Raw genomic sequence first — 22,000 nt, forward strand, 5'->3', positions numbered from 1 at the left:
AAAGAATAAAGCCAAGGCCCAGACAGCACTGGGAGAGGACGCTGGCTGGAGACGCTTACCTTGGGTACTAGGAGCTCCTTCGGGCACGTGGGTTGGACCTGCTCCGGGCGTTCTTTTCCGCAGCACTGAAACTAGGGAGTCAGAAGACAGTGTTTAGGATATGGGAGGGGGAGGCAGCGGCTGCAAGTCTGGGCACCACCACTGAGGCCCGGGGCGCCCCGGCCGCACAGCAGCTTGAGGCCCGGTCACCGCAACCCAGACGCTGTTTGTGCAGAGAAAGCGGAGAGTCACGTGACTGTGCAGGCGAACCGAGAAAATGACTTCTCCGAAGTTGTCTCGGTTTTATGATGGGAAGTGACTCAAGGCAACCCAAAGAGGCGAGGAGTTAATTTCAGTGTCTGAGTAAACTGCTGTTTTTTGGACAGGACTTGGGCCTTTAGATTTTTTTCTTTCAAGTCTGGGAGTAATTTAACCTGTGGAGTAGCTGGGGTTTTACGAGCTTCGGGAAGGGTTCATTAACTGGGGGTAGTCTGGGAGTGGAGAAGTGGCCACAGTAAACTCCAGGGGCTAAAGACCAGGGCTGGAAGCCTGGCCAGCAAAACAGGTGTCTTGCCTTAGGGACGGCCCTTCAAAGACAAAGGGACGTGTGTGCAGCTTGATGTCCTCGGGGCAGCTGAGCCTGAGCCGGATAAATGGTCGGTGCCTCCCGGGACATTCCTGGAACAGACTGGGGCTGGGATCCCTGAAACACGTGGCCCAGGGGCTCCGTGCTCCGTCTCTGTATCACCATGGTTGAGAAATCCCACAGCTCTGCCAGCCTGCCTTGATTAAGTGGGTATAGCTTGCAGCAGAGCTCTGATGAGAGGACCTTCCAGAAAGAAAGGAACTGGCTGCCTCACGTACTCCTTTATTTTACAAACAAGGGGGGCCAAGTATCAGGGAGGTGAGGAACTGACCCGAGGTCACAAAGCTGTCCAGCAGCAGAGTGGCAGCTACGAGTGAGCTTTTCGGGAGGTCACGGTTGTGTCTGGTGCACCGTGATGCCGCCCTTGGAGAGAAGCCGACACTGTTTGGGCTCCTTTCTCCGAGTTCTCATTTGTGCTCTTCTGTGTCTTTGGGGCACGTGTCCTGACCTCCTTTCATGAACTCTGTTTGCGGGGCCGCCTCCTCCTCTGGGTTTGATGCATGATGCGCATGGCGGCCCCCAGCAGGGCTGGACCGCGGCGCTGCTGCCTGGCCTCGCCGAACTGACCCTCAGTTATTTACTTATGTTTGAATTTACCAAAAAGAACATTTTGTTTCTTTCTTGGTATTTTGAAAATTAGGAGGCTAATAGAATTGCAGGACCCACTATATAAAACCAAAATAAAATTTACAACTCTGGAAAACATAAAAAACACAATTTTGTGCTATTATATTTTCCAGTCTTTGTGAAATACAGCTGCTTCCTTAACTATCATGGCAAATAATTAATAGTATGCAAATAATGTATACTGGTATGATATGAATTCTAGAACATCTCTTTAGGGTGGGAAATCAGCATGAAAAGACATTTAATAAGAAAATCTAGATATAGTAAAATTCTTTAAGGATCCTTTTCTTTTTCTTTTTTTAAAGGATTTTTTCAACAGTAAACTTACACTATTAGTATATGTGTATATATATGTACATAGAAATATATGTACGCAAATATATGCATATATATACATTATAGCATACAATTTATAAAACATATGCAATATCCCATGCATTTTATTTTTAACCCAGGTGATCAGAGAGAAGCTGGCCTGAAAGTTACATTTAGAAGACTGACTTTTAAGGAAGAAATGAAGCTACTTACCGTCGAGTGGAAGGTAATGAGAGTCCCATTTCCCCTCCCCCTGTCTTTAAGGTAATCGTTATAAGCCTCTTCATACATGGTCTGAACATGTCGTATAGCCTGAAAAACACCAGGAAAACCGAGGGGACAGTGAGTGGAATCTGACTTCTATTCCATTCCAAATGGGATAATCTTATACTAGAGATCTTTTTTTTTTTCTCTTTTTAAATCACAGACACCTTTACAACTCTAATGAAATTTCAAACATTCTCCTTTCATCACGGAAAACCACCTCTTCCTTACCCTTCAAAAATGCAGCCTTTCCAATATGTTTATCTGTATTTTAAGATAATTCTGCATATATGGAACAGATTATAGGTTCTGGGGTTTCTAAGATACTTTTGAAGATGGAAGGATAAATGAACAAGAATAATTTTCATAGACTAGAAAGATTTCTTAGAGTGCAGGTTCCTCGAACCTCGATGCCTTGAAGCTGGGGCATCGGCATCAACTGGACCCCAGATTGCTGGGCGACCCAGGTGATTGGGATGTACGGCTGGGGTCGCGACCTATGTTTCTTGGTGCCCACTGGTTAAAACAACTCCACTTTTCTCATGACGTGGTTTCAGAGGTGTACATGACCAAGGAAAACCCTTTCAGCATTCAAGTATCACATAAAATGTGGAGGATTCCTCTACAAACATAACCAGCTACCTTAGGAAAATTCCAAAGGGATGGTATTTATTCTACATGTTTACTACTTTTTAAAATCCAAAATAGTTTCAACTGACAGCATGTGAATTTATGTGAAATACAGTAAAGATTCCACTAAGATTCCATTCCTCCTCCTTTTTCATTTCGGAAACACCTCTCCCTGCCACAGTGTGTTTTAAGCATCTGAGAGGTCACTTCCTCTGTGGGTTCTCCTGATGGCCTATTCTGGACACCTACAGTTTGAGCACAGATCCAAATAAACTGGCTTCACCAGCACACAGAGGTCGTGGCCTCGGTCCCGGCCAAGCCCTAAGGACAAGTGGTAGACACAAGGGGTGAGAATGTACATTCTTCCCCAACCCTCTTTCTCACATCTGCAATCTGACTCTATTCCATTTCAAACTGGGATAGTCTTATACTAGAGATCCTTTTATTTAAAAAAAAAAGCACAGACACCTTTATGAAGCTACTGAAAACAATGTGCACATGTGCACACACTCAGAGGCTCAGTCCCGTCCCAAACAATGCTTCTGGGTTAAACAGTTCTGCATAAACAATATTTGCGTGGGGGTTCCTTGGTTTTACAACATCACTGTGAGTATCAATAGCCTCCTGCCTTTTGCCATAGCAAGAACACTTGAAGCATCATACAAAGAAATTGTAAGACATTTTTACTTACTACACCCTTGCCTATGAAGGCGAACACTCCAGTGGTTACTTCAGCAGCAAATATCACCAGTAGGCAGGTGAAGAACTGTGGAGAGAAGATACTAACTTCACTAATTCAGCACCTTTTGATTTATTCAGCCTCTTTGATGCTGGTTTCATTTGAAAAGCATTAGGCAAGGTTATTACTTCGAGCTGATCTAGCAGGAAACATTTGCCCCTTAGTCCCTCGTAGTTTATTCATTCATTCATTCATTCACTCATTAATTCATTGAGCAATTGTTTATTGAGCATTTATACTGTGCCAGGTACTGTCCTTGGTGCCGGGTAGACAGTGGAGAATAAGGTAAGACCCCCCTGCCTCTGCTACTGTGGACCTTGTATTAGAAAGGAGATGCTATGAGAAAGGATAAAGCAATACAAAAGTTGTGTAAGGTGATCTCAGGTAGTGATATCGAAATGGTGCCTGGCACCTGTACTCAACACAGCACTTGCTGGACAAAAGAGGTCCTACGAAAATGTAAAAGAAGAGCAGGAGGTGGAAAGTGACGGGTGGGGCCTGGCTTTGGGGAAGGGGGGACCCGAGGCCGCACAGCCCGGGAAGCTTCTCTGAGGAGGTGGCGGTGGAGGTGCAGGTGTCCTGGACAGATTTCTGTCCCGGTCTCTCGGGTCTGCTCTGATGTAAGTACTCTCAGTGATAAACAAGACGGAGAGGTGCTCAGCCGCAGGGGGGAGAGGGAGAGGAGGAAGGGCGTGAAGACGCGTTAGAGGGTGAGTTTACAGAGTAACAGGCGAAGGCTGCGCTGGGCAAGGACAGGCTGCCCATAAACCCGCTGGTTCTGGCTCCTGGGGGGGGGACACGAAAAACTCCCCCCTTCCTGTCAGTCTTCCCCCTTCTCCCCATTTCTCTTGGGTCACCCTGGCATTGGACACATAGCAGTTCACAGAAATTATTCCATTGCAAAACCAAAAACCAAAAACCAAGACAGAGGCTACGGGCTGTTTGGTGAAGTTTTGCCTTTTCTCTCTGATAACAGCACTCCCCGGCCTGGAGGAAGCTTCCAGCTGCCTCACGTGCTGTGAAGTAGTGTTTTTTAAAAGAACAATCCCAATTGCCCCTTTCAATTGTTAGACACTTTTCCTCCCCAAACATCTTTACACTAATGACCTCATTCTCCGCCCCACACCCGCCTTTTCATAGGAGGTAGGGACAAAGATAATATTGCTCTTATGCAAGAGATGGAGAAATGGAGACTCAGGGGGAGCAGGTGCGTGCCCAGGTCTCGATGGGTCCCGGAAAGGGCTGGCGTTGGAGGCCTGACGTCGGGCTCCCTTCAGACCAACTCCCTGGCGCCCCACTTACAGATCCGAGCACGCACTGCGACTCCCGCATGGCTCCGCAGCACCCGAAGAAGCCCACGGCCATCATCAGGGCCCCTGCGCCGACCAGCACGTAGAGCCCTGCGGGGAAGAGGGAGGAGGGGACGCTGAGCGCTGGCTCCAGCAGGCGCTGTTCCCGCACGGCCAGGCCACCACTGCTCCGCGTCCGCAGGGCAGGACCCCGGGCTGTCAGTAATACAGCGGGTGACGCCTGCGGGGGTCTTGCCGAGCCTTCACTCACCCGGTTTAGTCCGCACAAGGATCCTGAGAGGGGGGGGCCGCCACCATCCTCGGTGCACAAAGAACGCCCGACTTACCGAGGTGAGGGGACCCGCTCTCGGGCCCCGCCCAGCAAGGACTGGACCCGGCGTCTGACCCACCCCCCTGCCCCTGCTCTCAGCCCTCCCACAGGCCTGCTGTAGGCCGGGCCCTTCATCGTTCAGACTCCCATCACCCTCGCAAGGTGGGTATCACCACTGCTGGTGTGGACTTGCTGACAGGCGTCAGGAGGGTCGGGAGCCACCGCGGGGGCGGAGACACCACCCACAGCTCCCAGGAGCCCCTCTACCGCCCGTGGCCCTGTGGACCGAGGACTGTCTCGTCTCTGAGAGGCCACGAGGACATAGTGGGAGGGAAAGGGCCACACATGGGCTGCCTGGGCCCAGGGTGGGAAGCAGGGAGAGGGTGGGATGAGACAGGGTCTTTGGGTTAAGGAGCAGGCAGGACACCGTGATGAGGCAATGAGGTTTTGTGTGAACTATCACCTTTGGAGGCCACACCACAGACAGTGGACACCCAGGAGGCGGTGCTACAAGGACAGCCGGGGTGTGGGTGTGTGTGGGGGGAAGTAATATACACCCAAACATGCTACTATTAATATACCATTAACTACATTTACTATGGCCTTATTTTCTCTGGGCACTGTCCTGAGCATCTAGCACAGATTTATTCATTTAATCTTCAAGAAGCACATGCCATTATTATCTCCCTTTCTTTAAGACAGAAGAGCTGTCTAAAAGGTTAAACAGTTTGCCCAAGCCAGAGAGCTGGATAAAAATAGCCATCTGCCTCCACAGCCTGCTCATGGTCACTTTCCTATCTGGCCGCTCCAGCAACAGCAGCCTCGACTCAGGTGGGAATTTCTCGTACCACCTAAGTCAAGCCACGGGAACGGTTCTCCCAGAGAAAGAAAAGGACAGAAATGTTCTTGTTCCGAGAGAGAGAAAGCCAAGCCTTTCCTTACTTCCTCTTCTGATCCGGAGATAAGTCAGAACACAATACAAGGCCTGGCACTTGACTTGCTTAGAAAAATGCCAGCCACCTCTATTTTATTTTTTTGCATTTTATTCATATGAATCACATGGAAACCACTCCCAGTCGCAGCAAGGGTGGGGAACTGGGTGCCACCTCTGTGGGGAAACCCTGAGCCTGGCCTGCAGGTGCCTCCGGGGGCCCCTCTGGGTGCCTCCGGTGGTTTGTGGGCAGATCTGATCTGCGCCCCGACAGAGGCGGGGCGGGGCCCAGGCTGCCCCGCTTCCTGCCCGGAGCCTCCTTGGGGCCGGGGAAGCCCTGGGTTCTGCACTGCTGAGGCAGGTACTTACTTATTTCCAGCTCTGCTGGCCCTGCCACTTCCTCCCCTCGCCTTTCCTCTAAAAAAGTAGTTTCGTGGGGAATGGATGTGGGAATGAGAGAAATGATATTTAAATAATACTACCCACTGCCTAAACACCTTATGGCTTTAAAAAATTAAGTTTTCAAAGCTCTTTCATTTCTATCATCTCTGGGCTCCTCAGAACAGCCCCAAATGCAAGGCGAGTGCTACATTGCTGTTTTACTAATGAGGTCAAGGAAGCGAGGTGGCAACAGGCAGGACAAAGAGGCCTTGGAGCCCGGTTCCCACCCCATGGAAACGGGCTGTGGGGCAGCCCCACACCACCGTACTCAGTCAGTTCCCTCGCAGAATGGCTAGAGGGTGGACACCTTACTGTATCGATTTCCTGCTTACAAACATGCATGGCCTCCCCACCATTCTGCTCGGGGCCACAGCCTAGGGACCCTCCCCCTCTGGGTCGTTATCCATCCTGCATTCTAGTCACAGGAGCATTCATGGGGGTCTGACCTGGCCTGCTCTTTTCCATTTGGTGCATTTGCAGCTTCTCTCATATGTCTTCCTCTGTAGATGTTAAGTCCACAAACAAGCCTTATCATCCTACCTAGAATATGCCCAGCACATGGCAGAATTCTCAGTCAGTGTTGCTGGACGTGAGGATTAAGAAAGAGCAAATCAGACCTCACCTTCCAGACGGGCTGTCTGCTACCACTCCTTGTGGCTTAGCGATACACGCTGGAGACACATCCCAGCAGATGTCGAAGAAGCCACCACAGGGCTGGGCTCTCCCAAGGTCAAGTAGATGAGAAAGGGCCCCACAGAGTCAAATATAGGGAGGAGGGGTGTTCCTGAGGAGGCCAGGGGGCAGTAGGCAGAGGCACCGGGGCCCGAGGAGGCCAGGGCACTTCCCCTGGGAGCAAGCGTGCTCAGTCCCTGGGGCAGGGATCCCTCCCCTTTGGGAATAATGAGCTCCCCAAGCACATGCGCTCGTTTGTACAATATTCCATCCTTCGGCTATCAGAACCCAAGCTCACAGCAATACACCCTGCCACTGGCCCTGAATCAGTCAGGCAGCTCCAACCCCCGAAGCCTCTCCTTAGCGAACCTCTGTGTGTATTTGGGCCACAGGGCTCCGCTCACACCCATGAGCCCTGCTGGTTGGAGCTGATGGGAAAATCAGAAGAAGCTCAACAAGTGGCAAAATCCCTGCGCCTGCAGAATCCAGTTCCCAAATCTAGTTATAAGACTCAGCACACCCCCGTGGTTTCTAAGGATACCTTAACCTTTTCTGATCTGGCCCCTAAAAGAGCTGTTGCGTGGATGAGTACATTGACTGAGTGTCACATTGTAATTCCTAGGTAGCTCTGTGGAGCCCTCTCCCTCCCACACCAGCCTGCGTGACAAGTGTCTGACCTATTTCCCAATTCCCCACGCTTTCGGAGCCCTAGTTCCCCTGACTTGAAAAAAGAGAAACCACTTTGAAATTGCAAATTTATTACAGCTGGGCCTGGAGATGCCAGTGATCCCAGGGACAGGCTACCAGGAATTCCTGACAATTCCATCGCTTGTTTCTTAGGTTTCAGACTCTTCTTTTTAAGTTAGAAGCATTTTTTTCAGTCGGCACAGAAAGGAGGCACAGCAACTTCCTCGAAGCCTGGTCTGCATCGACTCAGTTGAAAATGCCCCCACCTCCGCCCTTTTACTAACTGGCTAGGGGATGGCATGGCCCTCGGTTTCAATGGCTTTGTGGCAGCAGATGGGTTTACATACCCGACTAATGACTATTTTTCATCTAAAAATGTTTTCCTATGCCTCTGCAACTCTCCCTCTGTCCCTCCCTCTCAGCTTGCCCAGGACGCACATAATTATATGAGCGTCTAGAATATTGAATGGCACTTAGTTTATGGGGAAGGTAAAGGTCTTGGGTCCTCCCTCCTGAACAACAGCTATCAGGCATTGAGTCAGGCAGCAAGAAGTGCAACCACCGCCACTTCCTGCTCTGTGCAGTCTCCGGTCAGCGCAGTTGACAGGAACCCGCCACCCAAGAAGACAAGCGGGGGTATCAGCCATTCTCTCATTCTGACTGTCTGGCACCTAACCCCTCCTGCAGCCTTCCGTCTCGTGTTCATGCCTGCCTCCTCAGCCTGCCCTCATTCCAGTAATACCCACAGTGGATATTTATTCAGGGCTCATTACACAGCATGTACCGTGCATGGGTATATTTGTATGTTAAATCATCTCCTGCTCCCATTGCTCTGAGAGGCTCGGAGAAGGATTTGTACTTCACAGCTGCGGCGTCTGCGACACAGAGAAGCTAGGTAACTTCCCTCAGACTGCACAGCGAGTGAGGGGCGAACCGGACCTGCGCTGGGGGCAGCGCGGGAGGTGACTGCACAGTGTGTACCCTCCCGCGCGTGCCGCGCTTTCCAGAGGAGCCCCGAAGAGTGGTGACTCTCTCAGCTTGAAATCTGTTGATTTTGTACTTTATAAATGGCAGGGGAAAAAGCTCGGGGGGGTGTCTACCCTTGATGATTTGTGGATTTTCCTATAGAAGTACAGAGCTGGGAGCCAGAAACCCAGGCCTGCCAACTGTGGCTCTGGGTAAACCTCTTATTCCTCAGTTTTGTTATCTGCAGTGTGTCCAGCGATCTACTCTGACTTCCTGTGAAAATGCTTAGGAGATGCTGTCCCAGCGATGTCAGCGATAGCCCGTCTCTGTTACGCGGCTGCCACGACTCTCGGGTACAACTGAAAACCCAGAAGTAAAAAAAGAAATAACATCACCAGAGTGAGTCAGAATGTTTAAAAAGACAAGCCAGCCCCTCGACATGCTGCCCTGGAATGCCTTCCTTACACGACATCCAGACACAGTGCGAGCCAGGGTCCTCCACTCTGGATTCAACTCTGGATTCAACAGGGTCTCAGCCAGGGACCCTGCAGAGCCAGGCGGCTGCTGTTTGTGTGGGCAACCTCTCCGTGGAATAACCTGCTAACGTCCTCTGCTCAGACATGACTTCATGTGCTCGAGCCTGCCAGGGGCTGAGGGCATCGCTCCCCAGAAGCACTCCTGGGGAGATGACGACCCCTGAGGGGTCTGTCCCTCCGGGAGGCAGCCCCAGACATGGATGGTAACAGGGAGTCAGAGGGGGCAGGTTGGAGGAATTCGGAGGGCGCTGGGGGCTCCTCCCAAGAGTTCACCGAGAGCTGGAAGCAGAGACGGTCTAAGAAATACCAGGTCATTCAAGTTTCTCTTGCCACCGGCCCCACCCTGGCCAGGTTCTCTTTCCTCTGTGTTGGCAACCAGTGCACACAGACTGGCCTGCAGGCCTCAGCCTGGGCTCATGGGTCCTCGGGAAGCGGCAGCAGGTGGCGGTCTGTCAACTGTCTCACTGCCTGTCCTCATGGCTGGATCCACTCAGCCCGTCCCCTGGTGGTGAGGTCATGCCCAGGCCTTTATCCCAAGAAGGGACCTCCTGTCCATCAGCAAAGAGGAAGAACCAAGGGTCCCAGAAAGGAAAGCACCCTCCTAAGATGGCAGGATTTCTCCTATAGAGTGTGGCGGTGATCTGCCCAGAAGCAGGGGGCTGGGCCGAGGGTCTTCAGGAGTTCCCTCTGGGGGGTGGGGCTCTGTCTAGGTCCTGAGCTCCTATTTCTTTAAGAGCCACTTGACTGTGCCCAGCCTGTCCACAAACACCCTTTAACAAAGGGGCGATAAGAGTTAATGGCTTGATTGTTCTGGAACCTATTCTGAAAAGAAAATACACAGATCAGTGAAGGGCGCCCTGTGACCCTGTGACCCGAGGTGAGGTTTCCCCAGACCGGGCCTGCTTCTGTTTAAAATCCTGTCACCTCACCCTGCTGCTCTGCAAGGCCATACATGGTGGCCTGGCCTGCTTTTCTTCTTGTTTTATGGATACAGAGCAGGTATCTTTCCTATTTGGAAAACTATTTATCGAGGAAAGGAATAATACTTTCTATGAACATGTATATTGCTTGATTTCTTTATATTATTAGGAGAATTTGAAGAAATTCTGGAGAAAAGGTCCCTGATTTCACGGGACAAGCACAGGCCTGGGCGTCCGCAGTCACCACGAAGAGCTGGGGATCCCTGGCTGACTGTTAGCCCCCTGTGGCTTGCCTGTCTGGCCCCTAGTCTCGTTATTTCTGCCTAGTGCTAAGGTTCTCTGCTGACCCACCACCCTGAACTTGGGGCACGGACCACAGGTGTCTTCGCCACCAGCCACTCAAGGGCTGCCTTGCAGAGGGGAGGGGTGGCTGACAAGGGAGAACTGAGGGTGAGCAAACCCACATCCTGCCCCAGGACACCAAACACAAGCGAGAGGGACGCAGGCCTGCAGTGTGGACTGTCCTTTTCCCACCCAGAGTTCACTTCTTCTTCCTCTTCCTCTCCATCAGAGGAAGGAACCCCGGTGACACTCTGTCCCTGTGGTCGGAGTGGCCGAATGGCCCCAGCTCCCAGGCAGGGGTGAGGCCGAGGCTTTAGCCAGCGAGCCCATCCGGATCCGCTGGCTGAAATGACTGGCTTGGGAACGAGCACAGGACCCAAGGTTGCCAATGAGAGGCAGGTGGCTCAGGACTTGGGTTGGACTTCTGTTGCCAGAGTGGCTCGGGAGGTGCTGCCCACCCGGAGTGGCGGGCAGCCGTTTCACTGAGTGCAGAGGAAGCCTGCCCAGAACGGAGCCACGGGAAAGCAGAGCTCAGAGATGGCAACGGACTGGATCCAATGATGTCCCTTGCGTCCCGAGACTAGTCCTGGACTTTTCAGTTATGTGAGTCAAGAAATTTCTGTTTTGCTCAAGGTGGTCTGAGTCAAGTGTCCGTGATCTGCGACGAGAAGAGTCCTTAAAGACATGTCCGTAAAGATATGACGTTTCTTGCACCAAGAGCAGTTCACGTTGCTTTAGGCTAGAAAGTAGGGTCAGAATGTTTGTCTGGAGCTAGTTGACCCCCACTCAGCACAGGACCCTCCTGAATGGACACACACCCACTTCCGATTTCGCCCCACTAGGGGTATGTTAAATCCCGTTGAAGAGGTGAGTTCACTTTCACCTGTGGAGGTGTGCTCAGCTTCTCTGATTTATCAAATCGTTAGAAAGGTTTTCTGAGGCTGGACCGGAATCTCCACCTGTGGTCGTGCTTTCAGCGTGTTGTTGCCGCAGCAGAGCGGACGGAGGCCACTTCCTGGGCTGGCTTAGGGGCTCCCCTCCCCACCCCCTTCACATGCGCCCTCTCTCGGGCATTTATTCCCCACCCTTTACTCTCGTCTACCCAAACTAGATTGTTCTTTTCTGCCCTGTGACTCCCCTCTCATTCCGCTGCTGCCAGCATAATCTCTTTAAAATTGCAGTGAGATCTTATCTCCCCCAAACCTTAAATTAGTCTTCCACTCCTTAGCAAATTAACTAACCCGAACATTCAAAGCCCCGCATGCTTGTCCTCCCTTCCTCCCAACATCTGCAGTCTTACCTCCCACCATGCCCCAGACCTTTACACGCCACGGAAGACACCCTGCCCAGCCTGGGCTGCTAGCCACTGTCCCGCAGACACGCCGTGTGTCATCTTGCCCTACAACCTCTGCAGTCCTCATTCTTCGTCCTCTCCACTGACCACAGCCCAGGGCTGCGGGCTTTCACGCCCAGCTCGGCTCCTCCTGGCCTCACCAGTGCCGAATGGCCGGGACACTCCCATTGCAAATGCCGCTTCCTTGGCATTTGGTCACACAGTAGTTTCTAGTATGATTTAAATAGTTACGTCTGGGAGTCTCTTCAAAGAGATGGCAGGTGACATGGGGCAAGTCCAGGGTTCTCATACACTTATGTGAGACAACGGAGCCCAGGACTGCAGGCGCCAACTGATGTACCTTTGGGTAAGTTCTCTTTCCTTCCCAAACAGAGGCGCCTACAAAAAAAATTGGAAAGAATAGAGGCACCCCTGCTTGGATGCATAACCGAAATCCAAAAATTAAAATAACCGTGGAGAGATTTTTCAGACAGCCAGGCACTCATTACCGTGGAAAGGGAGACGGCCTCTTGCGTTTTCCACATAGCCCAGGATTTCACGGTCTTTTAAAACGGGTTTTCCTGACTGTGGCTGAGCATTTTCAGTTCAAGCTCAGAAATCACGTTACAGAGATTCAGGTCTTTCAACCTCAAGCTCGGTGGTGTGGTGGCTGGTGTCAGGCACTTGGCTGTGCCAGCACACGGAGGAGAATGTCTGACAGTAACTGAACGGGTGGATGTTTCCCGAGTTTTGGTTCTAAATGAGGTGGATCCCTCCTCATGTACCTGAGGGTAAAATGCAGCTTTGAGTGGAACGTCTTAGGAGTCACCCCCGAGGACTAGGGGCTCCCTGGCACTCGAGGAGCAGACAGACACACTCAGCACCGACAGGCCTGAGTTTTAGGAGCAAAGGGCAGCTGCAGTTTCATTGGGACCGACCTCGCGTCAGCACATCAAGTAACTGAAGTCATAGTGGGGAGGGAATGATGTTCACTCCAAGCAGCAGCTGTGAATGGCTGGGAGGAGCCAGGTTAAGAAGACTCCCCCACAGGAGCATCCTGAACAATCAGCCAGACCTTCCCCAGACCACGGAGAGGACGGGAGCTGCCTACCGGTGCCCTGCCGTGCTGACTCGGAGTCTTGAGCCGGGCTCTCCCTGACTCAGGTTCCCTGGACCGGCTCTGTCCTCCCAGGCCCCACTCCTGCGCCCCTCCGCCCGAGGCTTGCCCCGCCAGTCCGTAGTGCTCCCTCTCACGCGTGATTCAGTGACCGTGTCTGTGCCACTCGCTGGCACTTAACACAGGCTGGAGATTCTTATTTGCTACCGATCGTGGTACATGCCCTATATGTCTGGAGAGGCGTGAGACCCCAGAAAACTGGATTAAACTGGATTAAACTTTGCTGTGGTCCATCCAGTGGGCAAGGAGTGTGACTACGCTGAAACGGAATTAGAAATCACAGGAAAAGTGATGAAAGAAGCAGGTCCTGGAATATCAGCAGAACCAGGGAAGATTCATTCCTTCCACCAGCCCCAAACTGCTCCTGCGTGTCCCTGGGGAGAGCTGGAAGGTTCCTGGGGATGAGGCCGGCTGGGGACGGGGTGAGCTTGTTCCGGGGGCCCTCGGAGTCTGCTCTGGGTGAGGGGAGTGATTCTGAGGAGGTTCTCAGAGCCAGCAGTCCCTCAAGGAAGGAAGAATATGCTGAATATGCATGTGAGATTTTGGATGGAAGGGTGGGTGCCACCTGGAAACTGTGTGGGTGGAAAGAAAGAGCATTTCAGGGTTAAGTAGGATGGCAAATTCCTCTGCTGCTTTCTTGTAACAAAACCCCGATTTTGTCTAAGTGTCAGAGACACTTTTGTCTTGGGAGCCTGGGCCCCTTTCCAGGCCCAGGGTGACTCCTGATTAGTCAGAGAGGCGGTCATAGTAATTCTCCTCTTGGCCACGACGGCTAAGGTATGAACACCCAGGGCAACCCCGGCCAACTAGCTGCAAGGGGAAGTCTGCTGGGGACTCCGGACAAAGATTTTATTCATTGCTAAAAAGGGCCACATGAGGTGAAACTTCCATTTTTCCCCTTTGGATGCCGCTGTATGAGGGCACGATGCTTGGAACCACAGCAGCTATTTTGTAATCCTGAGGGGGCGCATTTGAGGTTGTCCCGTGGGTGGCGAGTAGAAACCTGAAAAACACCTGGGTCCTTGGCGCCTGTGTTGAGCCCTGAGCCACATCCGGAGACTCCCCGTCTCCACACTCCCCTGACCACATCTCATCAATTTTACACTTGAACGTTTCTGAAATTAGGATGCATGTTTTATGATACGTTAGCTAAAGCGGCAGCATTTCTTCTTTCCCTGGTGGAACTTAAAATAATTGGGTGTTGACAAAAGATTGCATCTAAGATTTGATGAAACATGGGATTCCTTATCGTTACCCATCTTTTAGTGGGCTTTCTGTTGCAGGAGGGGGCGGGGTGGGAAGGTATTGGGAAGAGGGAGTAACACGGCTGGCAATGGCCCTTGAGAGGATGTCCCTGGCTGTCAGTGGGGCCTGGACACTGGTCCCTCCTGGGAAATAGCTCTGCTCTCTATGGGGTCGGAGCAAGTTGATCTCCGCAGGATCCTGCTTGAGCCCAAGCACAGAGGTCACCACAAGCAACTGAAGTGTATACTCTATGGCTGCATGGATCTAAAAGCAACTGGTCACACAGGGCCATCCCCTGTACTGACCACAGTCTTGGGCATTTTGAAATCTAGAGTCCAGGGGCACGTAACTGTAGAATGAGAAAAAGCCACAGAAGGGAACTGGAAGCAGATGGAGAGAGGGCCCTGAACCCGGGGGAAATGCTCAGCCCTGACCTATCACGTTGTCTCAGAATGGGAGGCTGCACCCTCCCCCTGCCCAGGCCTCTTTCCCAGGCACCCCTGACCTCCCTCTGCCCTCCCTCCCCAGCTCTCTGCAGTCCCTGGTCATGGAGGGATTGAGGTGAGCACCTCCAAACCCTGAGATGTCTCCTCATTTTGAATTGTGTTTCTCTTGAGTCTGCAGGGCTCCAGGCACCCCAGATGGAAGCGTGAGTAACTGACTGGGGCACAACCTCTTCACTGGGGCCGGTGGGCAAAATGGAGACTCTAGTTCTTTGGAAATGAATTATAGTCACATCCTGGGCTTCTTTTCTTGAATTGGCCAAAAGAAGTACCACGGGCCAGTCTATTGCACTGGTCTTCCTTGATTGTGGAGAGCAGAGGGGCGAACTGTGTGAGGGACGCGCAGGGGAGGGAGGCAGGGCCCTCCCGACCTGGACCCCATCCCCCCACTGCAGAAGAAGGGGGTTCTTCAGGGCCTCAGGCTTCTCCCGCTTCCTTTCCCTCTGGCCCCTCCCCAGCAGCCCAGGGACAGGTCTGTCCTAAGCCTCCAGGGCAGCCCAACAGGCTAAAGCTTAGGGAAGCTAACATCACTCACCCATGTAGAAGTACTCTGGGGACTTGTCCTCTGAGGAGAAATCCTTCATGGTGCCGCCGAACCGAAACCATAGTCCAAAAGCGATGACAGCCGACCCCGCCAGCTGAAAAGTGAACGCCAGAGCTTTACGAAGGATGGAAGGGGGTGTGCGTGCAGCCCAGGAGCGGGCGGTGGCCCAGCACGCTGGGGCTGGAAGGTCACGGCCTTCCCATTTCACTGGGGTGGGGGTGGGGGTGACGTGAAGCGCTCAGAGCCCCCAGGCCCCTGACTCGATATTAGAACCGGAGTTCCTGACTCCAAGCACAGCGTTTCCCCCGCTTGGCCGGCTGCCCTGGGCTACGGGGCACACACAGCTCTGTGCGGGCTGGAATGCGTCTCAAAAAGAACTTTCCATGACTTCAAATACTTCTCTCCAGCCCCTTGTTGCCTGCAAGGTTTCTTTTCAGAAATCAGCTGATATCCTAATGGGCACCGCTTTGTAGGTAACTCTCCCCTTTCCCCTTGCGTCATGAAAGGCAAGGACCTACAGCCAAGATGACTTTATTCAGCAAAGCTTTCATTTAGAATGGAAGGACAGATAAAGTGCTTCCGAGATAAGGTCAAGTTAAAGGAGTTCATCATCACCAAGCCATTATTATATGAAGTGTTAAAGGGACTTATCTAAGAAAAAGAAGATAAAAAATATGAACAGTAAAATGACAACAAACTCACAACTATCAACAAGTGAACCTAAAAGAAAAGAAAAACAATGAAAACAAAAACTAGGCAAACAACCAGAACAGGAACAGAATGAGAGAAATGGAGATCACACAGAGGGAGTTCAGTGGGGAGGGGGAAGGGAGGAATGGGGGGGGGAAGGTACAGGAAAGAAGCATAATTAGTAGGCATAAAATAGATGGGAGAGATAAAAAATGGTACAGGAAACAGAGGACTCAAAGAACTTACATGTACAACCCATGGACTTGAACTAAAGGGGGGGATGCTGGAGGGTTGGGGGGAGCAGGGCAGAAGGGGGATAAAGGGAAAAATTTGGGAAAACTGAAATAGCATAATCAACAAAAAATACTTCATAAAGAAAAACAGAACTTTCCAATAACAGCCCCCCGGAAGGCATCTGCACTCTGCCTTCCTGTCCCTGGCAGGGCAGTGTGGACCTCCTGACCAACACCACAATGAGCGGGGGCTGCGCTTCAGACTCTGGGTCACCAAGAGCAAGATGAACTCCAAGACCTGGGGGGAACCCGCCTCTCTAACCTGGGAGCAAACGCACTGACCTCAGACCTGCCCACACCTCATGAGTGTGCCGGGCAGTGCCCAGCGAGAAAGCTGTTTTAGAGGCATCTGGAAGCCTCCCTCCCCTCCCCTGGGGCCTCCCCGGTCACTGTGCTGCCCGGGGATGGTTTTGCAGGCAGGGAGGGCACTTGACCATTTTTTTTCCTTTGGTTGCTATGTTGAGTTTCCATGGAAAGTGAGAAAGGAAAAAATAATTTTCTGAAGAAGTATGGTCTGTGTGCCGTGCGACTCATGGCGAGGCTGAGTGGCTGGCGCGGGCAGCAGCTGGGCAGGCTGGCAGAGGGGGAGCCTTGCCTGCTTCCCCTCGGCCACTCCGAGGGCTCCGTGAGGCTGCACACCAGAGCTGGGAGTCCTTTTCTGCCACCGCAGGACTGTCACAACTGCCCGCCAGCAGGCTATCAGCCTCAGCGTCCTCTCTGTCCCCAAACGCCAATCTTGACTTCTGTCACATCAGTCAATCCGCTGCCGTTCCCTGGGCACCTTCTGGACTCAAGGCACCAGGGGACAGGAAGCAAAGATGTAAAAATAGCCCCCATGCTGGTTCTCCACACCATTCCAGTCAGTGTTGGGCTGCCCTGGCCTGTCGCCAGGCGCCCAGGGTAGACGCTGCCCCTGCCCGGAAAGGAAGACAGAAGGACATGGTCCTCGACATAGATGTTGAGTAGGAAAAGTAACATTGAAGTCAGGGGTAGCCCTTGGTACAGGGGGTCCTTCTATCTGTGGGGCTGTTTGTAAACCCTGGCGCTCCCCTTTGGGGTTCCCTGGCTGACGTTATGTAAGGGCTTTGCCCTTCACCCTTGTCCCCACCAGGCCGAGTCCCTTTGTGGCCAGGCCCTTCAGAAGCTTGGCATGCCTTCAGCCAGGAGGAGCCGGAGGGACAGAGTTCTACCAGCTGGAGTCTCTAATGTGGAATAACTAAATGTTTCCAGTACTCAGAGGAGAGCACTAATTGGATAATGTGAGAGGGACAGTGGAAGGAACTGGGCTCAACCAGCTTGAAGAGATTTTTGCATTTTTAAAAAGGGTAGCATGGCGTGGAAAAACAGTGAAAGAAATCATGCTAAAACATTAACAATATCTTCGAAGGGTGGGATTACGTGTGACTTTTTCTTTTCACTATATTTTCTAAGGTTTCTGCAGTAAGCGTACATTACTTTTATGAGTTTTAAAATGTTTTTTTTTTTTAAAGCATGATATGGGCCCTGGCCAGTGTGGCTCAGTTGGCTGGAGCATCATCCTGTAACTGAAGGTCTGAGGATTCAGTTCCCAGCTGGGCACTTGCCTAGCTTGCGATTCCATCTCCAGTCTGGGTACACACGGCCAGTCTGGGAGAACACGGGAGGCAACAAATCATTGCTTCTCTCTCGCATTGACCTTCCTCTCCCTTTCTCTCTTCCTCCCCCTCTCTCTAAAAGCAATGAAAAGATGTCCACAGGTAAGGATTAAAAAAAAAGCATGATATAGAAGTTTGTTCTATCAAGACAAAGTGGGGAGAGTTTTCTCGGGTCAAGCCTGCGTTTGGAAGGAAACCAGCTTCAAGGTCATTGCTGTTTCAGGTGCAGAAAAAACAGTGGTGCCCCTGGGAAAGCACCATCCTGGGAGCGGAGGAGTCCGCCTGGGGCGGGTGTGCCCAGCAGCGCCTCGGAGGTGCCCCTGCCCTCCCGTCTCTGTGGCAACTTGATGGAAAGACAGTTTCCAAATGCAAAGTGAACTCTGTTGACAGAGGCATCAGGCCAAGGCTCGCAGCCACCGAGCAGACTGTGGAGGAGGTGACTGGTCCCAGGGACACCCTACTGCTCGGCCACATTTCTGGCATCTCTGTACACAGACTCTAATTTATAGCTGTCTGGATCGTCCTCCCAGATGGAATACATTTGCCCACTGCTGGCACAGACGTGTTTGATGCATAATGGAAAATTAAAAGAGAGGTTGCAATTTAAAGCCACGGGACAATGAGAAAATATCTGCACTTTGCTTATCCACGCCCCCTCAACCCCAAACCACACGGGTTTCCTCCTAAGTCAAGGAAACTGTGGCTTAGCCGAACGTCATCACTGTGCGGAGGGAATCCTCCTGCTTGCAGCTGCTTGCTGTGGCCTGGGTACAGGGGGCGGACCTGCCAGGCCCGGGCTGCTTGTGACAACAGTGATCACTGCTTTGGAAAGTGGCATCAACAGAGACACGGAGCCAAAGAAGTCCTTTCTAACTCTCGGTTCCTCTAAGGCTCTTGAATGATTCTCTGTCCACTGCACTATGGTTGCTGTGCTAGAAACTGTTTGAAAAAGACTGACACCAAGACTAGCCCAGTTAAGAACAACGTGAGCAAGTCCACTGTCACTGAGTCCTGTTGCTCTGCAGGGCCCGCCCTCTGGGCAAGAAGGTTCATGGAACGAACTGTACGAAGCCTGCAGCCCCCTCGACTCCTGAATTTTAACCTTTCTAGCTCAAAGCCCTGCAGCCTCCACCCCATGCTTCCTATGCCTGGTAATTGTCACCAGAAATATTGTTGTTTTTCTGGGAATGGGCTTTTTCCATACAGCTGCCTGAGTTGGGCTCAGATGTTAATCACTTTGTAAACATTTATTGAGCATCTACTGTGAACCTGGAGCCTCCTCACGGGGGCTCTGAGATCGAGCCCCGTGAACCCGATGTCAGGGTGCCCTGATGCCAGTGACCCCCCTGGGTGGCCCAGGAGGGACACTCACCCTGCAGGTGAGGGCTCAGTCACAGAGCTGGCCCGTGAGATGTCAGATATCACTCTTCATGTCATCATTTCTTTTCTGAGCACCCGCTGTGCGTCAGGCTCTCAGAGAGTGTGACCAGACCGGAGTCTGAAGGCAAAATTGTACCCCACATTGGAAAAGAGGAAAGAAGTAAAATAGAAAAAAAAGATGAAAACATAGTAGTGAAAGGGACAAGGACACATCAATCCATATCATTAGCCAGGGGCTCACTAGATACAATTATATTATGCATTTCTGTGGGCAAGTTATTTCAGTAGCTAACTTTATATAAGTTGCAAATTGTAAGCATATGTTTTTAGAGAAGACAGTCTGTGTTCTAAAACTAAAGTAGGGGAGGGGAGGACCCACACCTGATTAGAAAGCATTTAAAGCAAGCTGGTGGACAAGAGGATTCCTCTGAGAAATGGCTACCTGCCCTGGCTGGTGAGGCTCAGTGGGCTGAGCAGCGGCCTGCGAACCGAAAGGTTGCCGGTTTGACTCCCAGGCAGGGCACGTGCCTGGGTTGTGGGCCAGAAGCTTCTCTCCCTCTCTCCCTCCCTCCTCCTCTTTCTAGAAATGAAAAAAAAAAGCAGAAATAAGTCATTTAGCAAGAAGCAGAACTTGTTAATGGATTTCAGTTTTATTTTACTGTACTCTATATTTTCCTGGGATTGCTGATGAAATGTTCTATCTTAAGGACATATATTTTTCACTTAAAAAAGTTTCATAAATCACAAACACAGTTCTTTGGATGGCAGTACGTTGGAGGGATGCAGTTTGAAGATGCAAAAATTCGAATATTACTCTCCAGACCTCCTGTCTATCCAGCTTCCCCCACCGCCGGCACCCCCCCCTGCCCCCCCCCCCAACACCCACCCCCCAGCGAGGCTGGCCAGTGCTGACCACAGAGAGCAAACACATGCTGCTCGGCTCTCTGATGGCCAAGCCCCGCTGAAAGGTCCCCTTTGGGTGAAGAGCATCACTGGGGGAAACTCTGAGACAGCACTTGTGAATTGTCCTGAGATGCTGTAGCCACACGGTTTCAGTTCCTTCTCCCGCCCCAGCTCAGAAAGCTCCCCTCCCCTCCCACCTCACTCATACCCATGCAGAGCTCTCAGCTCGGACATCACTTCCTCTGGGATGCATACCTGGCTTAGGTACCTGCCTTCCCTCCTGTGTCCTTTAATAAGCATTTCCGTTTATATATTTCTGTAATTGTTTTTATTAAGTATTGAGCTGCGAGAGGGCAGAGGCAGGGTCTGTGCTGCTGGCCCCGGGCTCTGGCCCCGGGCCCTGGCCCCACTGCCTTGCAGAGCAGGCTCCCAACAGGCACCTGCTAAGGGAGCGAATGGAGGGCTGTGCACTCAGTTGTGCCCGCCCTTCAGGTTCCTGTGTTTCAGTTCTAACCCCTAGGAGATGGTATCTGGAGGTGGGGCTTTGAGAGTTGATTAGGTTTGGATGCGGTCATGAGGGCGGAGCCCTCGAGATGGGATCGGTGCTCTTATATTTCTCTCTTTGTCTCTCTCTCATGTCTCCCCCTCTCTCCCTCCCCCTCTCTCCCTTTAACACAGGAACAGGCAGCCATCTGTGAGCCAGGAAGAGGGCTCTCACCAGGAACCGAACCAGCTGAGCACCTTGATCTTGGACTTAAGGCCTCCAGGACTGTGAAAAATAACTTCCTGTTGTTTAAGCCACCCAATGAATGGTATTTATCTTGTTTATGGCAACGGGGCCTCAGAGAGGCTGACAGGAGTGGTTTCTAACAACTTCCCTCACAGCAGTTCAAGGGGACGCCTTGCAAAGTAGGGTTTCAAATTCATTTGCACCGGGAAACACGGTGCAGACCCCTCAGAAGGCGCTGTGTGAACACACTGTTGGATATCCTCAGCAACAAGACTTTCCCACAGAAACACAAAACAAATTAGAGCGTGCAGTGTCAGCTCTGTGTCTCCTAAACGTGTGAGGATGTGTGCTCTGCATCGCACGTGGACACAGAGGAAGAATCTATGCACGCCTCTTACAGGCAGAAGCATGTGAACATTTAATACAATTGCAGCAGCACCCATGGCACACCCAGATGGAAGAACTAGCAGAGTCAACCCTGTCTTCTGCTTCTCCGGGGTGAAACCCGTGTGTATGCACGACCCAATCACTTGCAGCCTCCTCTTTGGGATGAAGTCACACAGAGCTGGAAAAGACACTTCAACCCTGCAGTTTCCACTAAAAGCTCCTAAGCTCACGCGTGTTCTTGGTGGCAATCGTCCTCCCCGATTGGAGCCTTCTAGCAGCTCCCAGTGCCTGCTGTGAGTGCACGCCGCTTTCTGACGCCACGAGGGTGGTGCTGTGGCATCCTTTTAGTGGGTATAAGGCAGGAGCACATTTGCTCTGGAAGATACTAATGTTCTCGAAGAGGAAAGCCAGCTCCCAGCATTTTCATCATCATCTGCCCTGAAAGCAAGGCAAGGATTCCGATGGCACGTTCTCAAAATCAGGGATTTTGTTAAGAAACACAAGAGCCAGATGCGGTAGGACATCCACTCAAACCCACCCCGAGGAGCCTGGCTGCCTTGTCTCAGCCTCGGACCAGTGAGGCAGAACCGGGGTAGCTCCCTGGCAGCGCGTGATGAGACAGCTGTGAGCTGCAAATGCACTGGTTAGATACCCATGTGTCTGATTCCCTATGATTTTCCTCCTAGTAATTTTCTAGGAACAAGCTCATGCTGAGAAATCCCTGAAAGACTTCCTTCAGGTAAGGACCTATTTATAAACCAATCAGTGCTTCACAGCACTCCAAAGCACGACAGAATCAGGAGTGT

At 51.7% G+C, this 22,000-nt stretch overlaps 1 protein-coding gene across 1 annotated transcript in view; it reads right to left on the reverse strand.

Moving 5' to 3' along the window:
- TSPAN2 (tetraspanin 2) overlaps nt 1–22,000 on the reverse strand; it is a 40,139-nt gene that overhangs the window by 8,769 nt on the left and 9,370 nt on the right. The window contains exons 2-6 of the mRNA XM_028502775.2: nt 15,169–15,271; nt 4,563–4,660; nt 3,213–3,287; nt 1,841–1,939; nt 60–131 (exon numbers count right to left, since the gene is read on the reverse strand). Coding sequence (XP_028358576.1) covers nt 60–131; nt 1,841–1,939; nt 3,213–3,287; nt 4,563–4,660; nt 15,169–15,271 — 447 coding nt within the window. The remainder of the gene's footprint in view (nt 1–59; nt 132–1,840; nt 1,940–3,212; nt 3,288–4,562; nt 4,661–15,168; nt 15,272–22,000) is intronic.

Source organism: Phyllostomus discolor, chromosome 14 (genome assembly GCF_004126475.2).
Source record: "Phyllostomus discolor isolate MPI-MPIP mPhyDis1 chromosome 14, mPhyDis1.pri.v3, whole genome shotgun sequence".
Classification (NCBI taxonomy): Eukaryota; Metazoa; Chordata; class Mammalia; order Chiroptera; family Phyllostomidae; genus Phyllostomus; species Phyllostomus discolor.